The sequence below is a fragment of the Panthera onca genome, chromosome D1 (genome assembly GCF_046562875.1).
Source record: "Panthera onca isolate mPanOnc1 chromosome D1, mPanOnc1 haplotype 2, whole genome shotgun sequence".
In the NCBI taxonomy this organism is placed as follows: domain Eukaryota; kingdom Metazoa; phylum Chordata; class Mammalia; order Carnivora; family Felidae; genus Panthera; species Panthera onca.
In genome coordinates this window covers 53,298,887-53,309,426 of record NC_138348.1, presented here as the reverse complement: position 1 = coordinate 53,309,426, position 10,540 = coordinate 53,298,887, and the positions used below count along the sequence as shown (strand labels likewise).

The 10,540-nt window shown below is 41.1% G+C and overlaps 1 protein-coding gene across 1 annotated transcript; it reads left to right on the top strand.

Moving 5' to 3' along the window:
* The first annotated feature begins 4,370 nt into the window (after positions 1 to 4,370).
* Positions 4,371 to 9,942, top strand: LOC132662422 (olfactory receptor 52B6-like). The gene is made up of 2 exons (XM_060607893.3): positions 4,371 to 4,405; positions 8,738 to 9,942. Exons 1-2 carry the CDS (start codon positions 4,371 to 4,373, stop codon positions 9,759 to 9,761), a joined length of 1,059 nt encoding a protein of 352 aa, XP_060463876.3. The 3' UTR covers positions 9,762 to 9,942.
* The last annotated feature ends 598 nt before the right edge of the window (positions 9,943 to 10,540 follow it).

The following is a 10,540-nucleotide window of genomic DNA, read 5'->3' as shown; positions in this document are numbered from 1 at the left end:
GATTAGTGCGTAAATGTTTACATTAATATTTTCCTGATCTAGAAATGACATCATATATAAATATGCTTTGATTCAGAGTTTTAGATAGAGAGGAGAAACCAGGAAGTGCTAGAATTCCTGTGTAGACTAGTCATTCACAGATCATCAAAAAATAATTTTTGAAAGAAAAAACAAATTAAAGTAACTAGGCTCCTGGTTCTGACTGGGGAGAATGGTGTGATAATAACCCTTTAAATTCTGGATCCCAAATGTTTATGTGAATGTTTGGAGAAAAGACAGTAGACTGGTTAGGGATGTGGGTAAGTTCTGATCATATGCTTGTAGATATAAACATCACCTTTTAGCCCATTGGATAGGGCTTTCCGGTTTCTAGTTGTAACTGCATCGAGGTTCTTCTTAGACTGAAGAAATTCTGACTTCTGAGCAAGAAGAGTTAAACTTTTGCATAAACCACTTCCTCAGGTCATTGCAGACTATTCAATGTTTACCATAGGGCTGGAGATGTATCATTAATGTTCAGAGGCTTATGGCAGAAACCTTAAAGTTCTTCTTGAAACAGCTTTCTCTCACTTCCCTTGTTTTCTTTCATTTTATTGATTCTATTAAATGCATCGCTAAAAAGAACTACTTCTAGTCTTAGTGTCTTACACCTTTCACATTTGAATTGTCTTGTGTAACAGTATAATAAACATATAGGGAAGAGCAAGCTTTGCATACTACAGAAAGAGCTGAAGTTACATTGTAATTTTGTGGTGCTAAGCTCTCCATTTCACTGAATCAGATAAAAATAACAAGTTCAGAATACCTTCAGGGAAAATAGACCAGCTATTAAAGGTTGTAAAGCTGGGTGTATCAACTGTGGCACAGAAAAATGGGTAAAGTAACTTCCTGCTTCCCTAAAGATATACTCTTTTGTCTCTGCTATGTCCCCGAGTTCTTGCAGATCTCTCAGCAACTTACATGAAATTGACTTTCTCTCATCTCAACCAGTCAGAGTGGAAATTCTGTAGCAAAAAATCAAATTGAGCACACAGGGACACCAATCTGGTTCATTCCAACAATATAGAAAAAGAAATTTAACATTTTAAATTAAAAACACATGGTATACATAAAAACTCCATTTAAAAAATCAAAGTAAAATAGTAACACATTGAAACATTTTAAAACTATACTGCTGTATCCAAGAAGAGCCTAAGGGAGACATGACAACTCAATATAATGAGGTTTCCTGGACAGGACTCTGGGTCAGAAAAAGGACATCAATTAAATCTAGAGAAATCTACTATGGCTGTTTGTACTAAATTCTCCTTTGTCTCTGACCTAGGATTCCTGTGTCTTCCACCAGCCACCATGAAATGAATAACTTGTTAGTTTGCAAGTAGAAGAAAATTTCATACTCCTCACAGTTCTTGACACAGACAATTTGGGATATAAAATAAATATACTCTGAGTGGAAAAACAGGTAAACAAAATATCCCTAAGAAACAGTGACTCACAGACATAAAAACTATCTTTACTATTGTCTGTCCTCTTTATTAAGCCATCAATATTATAATTCTTTGGAACAAACAAATGTAATTATAAAATGACTTGTTGAAAATGGAGCAGATATATACCATTCTAGAATGCTATATCATGATAAGTAGTGTTGAGTTACAGCTCTTACTTTTTTTTTTAATTTTTAAAAATGTTTATTTATTTATTTTGAGAGAGAGAGAGAAAGAGCAGGGGAGGGGCAGAGAGAGAGGGAGAGAGAGAATCCCAAGCAGCCTCCACACAGTTGGCACAAGCCTGATGCGGGACTCAAACTCATGAACACTGAGATCATGACCTGAGCCAAAACCAAGAGTCTGATGCTCAACTGACTGGGCCACCCAGGTGCCCCTTGAGTTACAACTCTTTCTAATAAACATGAGTTACTTCCTGAACTTACAAAACATGTAGTAAATGCTCAAAAAATGTTTATTATTATTGGCTCTTGTATATAATAAAGAATATATATGTATGTATATACAGGATACATATACATATATGTATATACACATACGTGTACACATATGTACATACATGTGTGTACATATACGTATATGTATATACAGGCTTTTGCCACTTTTATTCAACAGTGTACTGGAGGTCTTAGCCAAGGAAATTAGGCAAAAATAAAAAATAAAAGGCATCTAGATTGGAAGAGAATAAGTAAAACTATCTCAATTTATAGAGGACCTGACCTTGATATAGAAATTCTTAAGGAATCCACTAAAAATAATTATTAGAACTAGCAAATGAGTTTATCAAGGTTGCAGGTCAATATACAATATTTAAGATCAATATACAAAATTGTTTATATTTCTATTCATTTGTAATGAACAATCTAATAACAAATTAGAAAAATGATTCAATTTATAAGAACATCATAAAGAATAAAATACTTAGGAAGAAGTTTAAGAAGTATAAATTTTATACTCTGAGAGATAGAAAATATTGTTGAAAAAAATTAAAGGAGATCTAAATAAATGGGAAAATTTCCCATGTTCAGGGATGGAAAACTCAACACTGTGAAGATGACAATACTTCCTAAACTGATCTGCAGATTCAACTCAATCCCTACCAGAATCACAGCAGAATTCTTCACAGAAATTAGCAAACTAGGGGCACCTGGGTGGTTCATCAATTGGACGTCGGACTTCAGCTCAGGTCATGATCTCACGGATTGTGCATTTAAGCCCCGCATCGGGCTCCTTGCTGGCGGTGCATAGCCTGCTTGGGATTCTCTCTCCCTATCTTTCTGCCCCTCCCCAGCTTGCACTTTTTCTCTCTCTCAAAATAAATAAATAAACAAACAAACAAAAAAAGAAAATTAACAAACTGATTCTAAAATCCATATGGAGTCACAAGGGATGCAGAAGAGTCAAATCAACTCTAAAAGAGTAAAATAGGACTTGTACTTCCTGACTTTAATTTTTTTTTAATGTTTCATTTATTTTTGAGACAGAGAGAGACAGAGCATGAGCAGGGGAGGAGCAGAGAGAGAAGGAGACACAGAATGCGAAGCAGGCTCCAGGCTCTGAGCTGTCAGCACAGAGCCCCACGCTGGGCTCGAACTCTCAAACTGTGAGATCATGACCTGAGCCGGAGTCTGATGCTTAACAGACTGAGCCACCCAGGCGCCCCTCATACTTCCTGGCTTTAAAACTTGTTATAAAGCCATAGTGATCAAGAACATGTGGTGCTAGCACAAGAATAGGCAATTCAATCAATGGAAACTTCTAAAGGTCTTTCACATTCATTGTCTCAGTTGGCACTTTAAAAAGTCATAAACACACATGGACACACACATGTGTGCACACCACATCCATTTCAGTCCCAGCTGCAATCTGACACTTTGTGAAGCCTCCCCTAACTTTACCAGGCAGAATTATTCTTCTGGCCTCTGGATTCCATAGCACTTTGTATCACTACTTTATGGTAATTACTAGTACCTGCTCATGGTAAGAGGACATGATTCCCTTACCTATTTACCTGAAATGCTTACCAAAAAAGGGATCAATCTTGTCAAATTGTTGAATGAGCAAGACTAGGGACAATGATTCCTATATATCCTTTCCTTCCTGATGCCATATGAGTGCAATAGATTTTTAGGGGCAGTGAAGGAGTGAAAAGAGAGTGAAGGTTAAAAAGACACAGAGATTTGAAGACAGACACTAGGCAGATAATGAATGAAAGAAGCCCAAGAGGAAAATGCCTTAGGGAAGACAAAATGATGAGAGGAAGAGAGAAGAGAGAGGGGGGTTGAAGGCATGGAGGAGAATGAGTATTGAAGCAGGAAATGCAAAAACAGGTTCAAAGGAAACTCTCATGCTAAGAGCCTCTGAGTTGGTGCTGACCACCACTGCCCACTCCCTAAGATGCTCAGTGTCTATCAATAGATTTCTTCTCTCTGGCTCTATGCCAGAGCATATCCTTGCCTGCCTTAGATCCTTGTGTTGAACAGAAGCATATTGGCCCAGATGGCAGGGAAGGGATTTGAAACTAAGGGAGGAAAGGGGACACCAAGGGAGGAGAATCCCCATTCCCAAAGGAGAAGAGGAAATAAACACCATATGGAGCAAGGCCCAAGATTCAACTCTATATATGGAGGAAGTTGAGCTGTGTATGAAATGTTGACTTGAGAAACTGTGATTCTGAGAAGGAGGCCTCAGGGAGGTAAGTGTGGGTCACACATTTTCAGGATGGAGAGGAGGTGACTAATATGGAGGAATGGATGGGAAATGGGTACAAGATAAGTAGACAGCTTTGTAGCAACGTTCAAGGAGAAGTGATGGGTGAAGAGGAAGAATGGGCTAGGTCACTTTGTTCTCCTGTGGAGTGAGATGGGGGAAGAGCAGTTTGAAGGGTCACTTTACAGGTGAGGATGTGAGACTAATGAGCAAATAGTCCTTGGCTGGTAAGGAGGATGCAAGAATCATAAATGACACACAACCCTATCCTCAGACATTGAGAAACAATGGGGGAAATGTTATTTTATTGCAGGTGTAGGGGGAGGGGGAGCATTTATAAAGGATAACATTCCGGGGCGCCTGGGTGGCTCAGTTGGTTGGGCATCAGATTTCAGCCCAGGTCACGATCTCGTGGTTCATGAGTTCAAGCCCCGCATCAGGCTCTGTGCTGACAGCTCACACAGCACAGATTCTGTGTCTCCCCCTCTCTCTGCCCCTCCCCTGCTCATTCTCTGTCTCTCCCTCTCTCTCAAAAATAAATAAACATTAAAAAAAATTTTTAAAAAAAGGATAACATTCCTGAATGGAACAGTCAGGTAAAGGATTCAAAAACAAGTGGGAGTACAAATTCATTGGAATAGAAGGAACACGTTTTTTGGTGATTTCCCCAAAGCACAGAGAAGCAAGAATGAGAGGGCAAGAGAACTGGGCATACAAGCAGCGGAGGGTCTGAAAACAGGAGCTGCCGGAGAAAAAACCTAAAGTGGGGCTTTTGGGGATGCTACCCAGTTTGGGGGTGCAGGAACATCAAGGGTGCCTGAACTGGAGTGAAAACACAAGTCCCATGGATTAGCGATAGGGAGGTGCTGTCAACAAAGGCTGCCTTGGAGGCTGACTATCTAGGAGGAGAACCGGAACTGGAGAAGCAAAGTTTGCATAGGGGCCAATGTGACCCACAGAGGTGGGAGCAGGTGGCGGAGGATGCACGTGGTGAGTGATGTGGGAAGCATGAGTGCAAAAGGCACAGGACAAGAAGAGAGTGTGAGAACAGAGGATCTGTGATTACAAACCCATGATTTTTATGGCATGAGTGTGTGTCCCTGACAGTGTGAACTTATACGGCTGTGTGGGTAGAAACCTACCTATTCTCTCATTTTTGTTAGCATTCACTACATGTCAACTCTATCCCAGACACCAGTGGATAAGACGCAGCCCCGACCCTGAAGGAGCTTCACAATATATTAGGGCTGAAAATACTTCAATGTGATAAGTGGAGAGAGAGGTAATTGCAGGGGAACATAGGTGCACAGAAGAAGCACATAGCCCAGCCTTGAGGGATGAAGAAAGTCTTCCTGAATGAGAAATATAAACTGGGTAAATAAAAGTGAGGAAGGAGATAGAGGAAGCAAATTGTAAACTCAGAGGCATGCATTTGATCCAGTATTAGAAGAGCAAGTGGGCAAGTTATTTGTGAGAATCATTCAGGCAGAAGGAAATTAGTATCTGTAATCAAGTAAGTACCATGCTCAAAATTATCTGTAGGAAACATAACTTATGCATAGAATCTGGCTTAGATAGTGGAAGGACTGCAGACTAGTTGGGGCGAGGATGGGGGTAAGGGGATCTGAAGCCTGGAAAACAATATGGATGGCAGATATAGATTTGGGAAGTACTAGCATAGGTGGGCTAAATGAAGCTAAGGCAGTGGACCAGATTAGCCAGGGGAAACGGGCAGTAAGGAGAGGTTAGAGACACCTGATAGCAAATACCTGACAGCAAATCCTGCTGGGACAGAATCACCCTTAATATGGACTGGAAAGGAAGATCAGGAGACTGGAAAAGCACCAGGGGAGGGTAGAGACGTCAAAGCCCAAAGAGATGTGTATGGAAGGACTGACTTTGAATATTTATTTTTGAGAGACAGAGAGAGACAGAGCATGAGTATGGGAGGGACAGAGAGAAAGGGAAACACAGAATCCAAAGCAGGCTCCAGGTTCTGAGCTGTCAGCACAGAGCCCAACGTGGGGCTCGAACTCATGAACTGCTGCGTCTTATTCACTGGTGTCTGGGATAGAGTTGATATGTAGTGAATACTAACAAAAATGAGAGAATAGGAAGGTTTCCACTCACACTCACACCTGAGCCAAAGTCAGACGCTTAACCGATTGAGCCACCCAGGCGTCGCTGGAAGGACTGACTTTGGAAAAAAGGAAGAAAGACGCAACAGTAAGTAGTGGGACAGATTAGTAGAATAAGATATTTTATGACAGCTGTTGTTATTTTTTGTTTGTTTTCAAGGTTATAAAGATTTGAATGTTTATAAATGCAAAAGATCTAAGAAGGAAGATCCAAGAATTTAGGAGAAACTGAAGATATAGAAGAGAGGGGATACATTGGCAGAACAAAGTCCCTGAGGAGGTAGGAAAGAGGGGATTCAGAGGATAGATGGGGAAATTATCCTTTTAGACATACATACACAGTTACACGCATATGCACATATGTATATATGCACATGTACAAGTATACAGGTGTGTGTATTTATCCATCTGGTTTTAAAAATAATTTAAGACCACACACACAAAAAGTAACTATGGGAGGTGCTGGATAATAAGTTAATTAACTTGATTGTGGCAATAATTTGACAATGTACAGTTTGAATATAAACAATTTTTACTTGCCTATTATTCAAATAAGTTAAAATTTAAAAAGCAAACTATAGATTTATTTTGAGAAAGCTGATGTCTTAACAATCACTTGGGTCCTCTGACTTGTATACATGGTGTACATCTCCATCTTTTTATGTTCTAAAAAATCTCAGCAGTAGTTTGCAGCTCTCAGTGTAGGGGCTTTGCAAACTTCAGTTACATTTATTTTTAAGTATGTGGTTTGTTAACATACATTTTGTATGCTTTTATGTTTATATTGTAATGGAACTTTTAAAATTTAATTTTCCAGTTGTTTGCTGCCAGCATAGAAAGTCACAATTGATTTATATTATCTCTAAATAAATCAGTAAAATAACTTGAAGGGGCTTTTTTATACCTAAGTGAAGTAAAATGTATTCCAGCTCTAACAAAGGAATCGTTGAAGCACAGGAAAAACAGTCACATGGCTTTCTCTAAAACTGGAGGAAATGAGAGGAGAATGGGTGCAGAGATAAGTCTGTAAGAGTGGAATAATTGTATGAGGAGTTGGCTCCCGACAAAGTTGAGGTCTGGGTTATACAGGAGGAAAGTTCAGTTGATAGAAGAATAGGAATTTGGGCAGTGGGGTTCCTTCTGCCCAAGGAACGTTCGTTGTGAGAACGTTGGAGAGGGCTGAGGGGTCAAGTGGCTTAATTCGTAGTACCGACTGTATGGTCCTGTCATTTTCTCCACATCCTGACCATGTGAGCTGAGGATCACACTGGTTAGATGCAGCAGAAGTCTAGGCATTTCCAGGGAGAATGCTGCAAAACCAGTCGGAACTGAGAAGCTATTGATCCCGGAAGATGGGATGGGCATCTGGACCAGACACGGAGGAAAGGGAAAAAGTCTTGTATCAGTGGCTCGGAAACTTTAGCATGAGTCAGAGTCACCTGGTGGCCTCGCTAAAAAGTAGATTGCTGCCTCGAAGCCCAGGTTCTGACTCATGAGATTTGTGGTAGGGTTCAAGAATCTGCAAGTTCCCTAATGATGCTGGTGATGCTGATCAGAGGACCTCACCTTCTGAAGCATCACACCACACCTTCCTTCTTGTTCCTGGTGACTGCATCACACTTCAGAGCCAGATGGGTGATTAAGGAGGCACCACACAGTTTAATAAGGCTTCCAAAGACAAAATCTCATGTGATATGCCAATAGGACAACAATCATGCTCATTTAAAAGATTAGAAAATTGTTTCTTAGAAACCACAGTGAAGTGTCCAAAATTACACAGTGTAATTGACAGAGCAGATCTCTGACCCAGGATTTTTTTTTTTGTTTTTTTGCACATAATGTCTAGTGTTCTTTCTAAATGCCACAGCTGCCTTCACCGCCTCCATACTTGTCAGAGCATCAGTGATGGGGGAAAGAGATATAGTGTCTGCAGTGCCCACAGCCCCCAATCCTACTCTTCCACATGGTCTGATAAGAAGAGGTAACTGTTGCTTGGTGGCAGACTGTGGCCCTTCTGTGCAGAGCCTGAGCTTTTGCAGAGTTCATTACAGTTCACATACCTGGAGAGATTATAGAGATTGTTTTGGTGTTCTAGCTATTCCTGTTCTTTTCAGAACCTGTGACACTGTACTGAGTCTGGCAAGGTTTTCGAGCCCCACAAAGCTCTTAGAACTATGTCGAAAACCTCTGAATAAGAACACAGAGCCTTTCTGTGGGCAGGGTCTATAACCGTGCACATCGTGCAGAGCCCGTGTGTAATTGTCTACAGAGAATATGCCTGTGCCGACCCCATAGTGGTTGTAGGACCTGTGTGTACAGACCTTGTGGTTGTTTGCAAGAGTTTGCAACTGTTCACTCTGCTAGTGTGTACAAAGTCTGAAGTTATGTTTCCCCTCTGGCACAGGCGAGGGCTCTGAAGAAAATCATGGCCCTTTCATCTGCCAGGAGCACGGCTGCCGTGAACGACTCTGACACTCGCACGACAGGCTGCCTCCTCACTGGCATCCCTGGGCTGGAGCACCTGCACATCTGGCTCTCCATCCCCTTCTGCGCCATGTATGTAGCCGCCCTGGCAGGCAACGGCATTTTAATTGGTATCGTCCTCTCGCAGCCAAGCCTGCGCGAGCCCATGTACGTATTCTTGTCCATGCTGGCCAGTGCAGATATCTTGCTCTCCACTTCCACGATGCCCAAAACACTGGCCAACTTCTGGCTAGGTTCCAGCCACATTTCCTTTGATGGCTGCCTCACCCAAATGTTCTTCATCCACTTCCTCTTTGTGGCCGACTCTGCAGTCCTGCTGGCCATGGCCTTTGACCGCTTTGTGGCCATCTGCTCCCCTCTGCGATATACCACAGTCCTCACGAGCACCGTCATTGGGAAGATCGTCGCTGCCACCCTGACCCGCAGCCTCATCATCATGTTTCCATCCATCTTTCTTCTCAAGCGCCTGCGCTATTGCCGGATCAACATCATTGCACACACTTTTTGTGAGCACATGGGCATCGCCCGTCTCTCTTGTTCTGATATCTCCATCAATGTCTGGTACGGGTTGGCAGCTGCCCTACTCTCCACAGGCCTGGACATCATCCTTATCGCTGTTTCCTACATTCACATCCTCCGAGCTGTCTTCCGCCTCCCTTCTCGAAATGCCCGGTCCAAGGCCCTGAGCACATGTGGCTCCCACGTCTGTGTCATCCTACTCTTCTACATCCCTGCCCTTTTCTCTGTCTTTGCCTACAGGTTCGGTGGGAGACGCATCCCACGCTATGTCCATATCCTCCTGGCCAACCTCTATGTGGTCATCCCGCCTATGCTCAATCCTATTATTTATGGAGCAAGGACCAAGCAGATTTGGGAAGGGGCTAAACAAATGTTTTCACATCTTGCCAAGGAATCTAAATAAGTGTTCTCAACTTGACCTTAACTTAATCCCTTTCTGTATCTATTAATTGATCCTATGTTCACCCTAACCTCGTCTCTACGTCTTCCAGTTATCGCTATGCTATTATCATCTATGTCCCAATTAATTCACATACATGCTCTACTCAAACCCACCTTTGATTTCTTTTCTTAGAAATCTACAGTAACAGCCACCCCACCTTCTTCTACCTATTATTCAATATCTTCTGGTCCTCCACCGTCTCAGGAGAAATTGATTAGGGTAAGGGTGATAAGTTATTTGGAGTTTCCCATCCAAACAGGACTTTTCTCAGTATCCACTTGCATTTTCTCCTTAATGTGTGTATGAGAGATATGTATTATATATTCTATAATATATATTTTATAATACATACAATATGTATAAATATATATTATATATATATGTATAGTATAAAAGTGCTTGGTATATAATAAATGCTTGACAAATGATAGCTTTATTTGTATTCTTGCTTTAATTATTATTAATTAATAGCTCATTCAACTCAATTAATAGCTCATTATCTCATAATTAATAAAAAGTTGTCCCGAGACCCAAGCAGATTGCATAATCATACATGAATTTTATTTCTACATAGAGGAATAGGAAAGGGAAAACAAGATTTAAAAAAAATCTAATTTTTATAATAACTGAATTCAACCAAATATAATGTTTAAATATCAAAATTAAATGCCTTTAGAAATTGTTGTAGATGTTGCTTTAATTACATCTGCTCCAGGGGCACCTGGGTGGCTCAGTCAGTT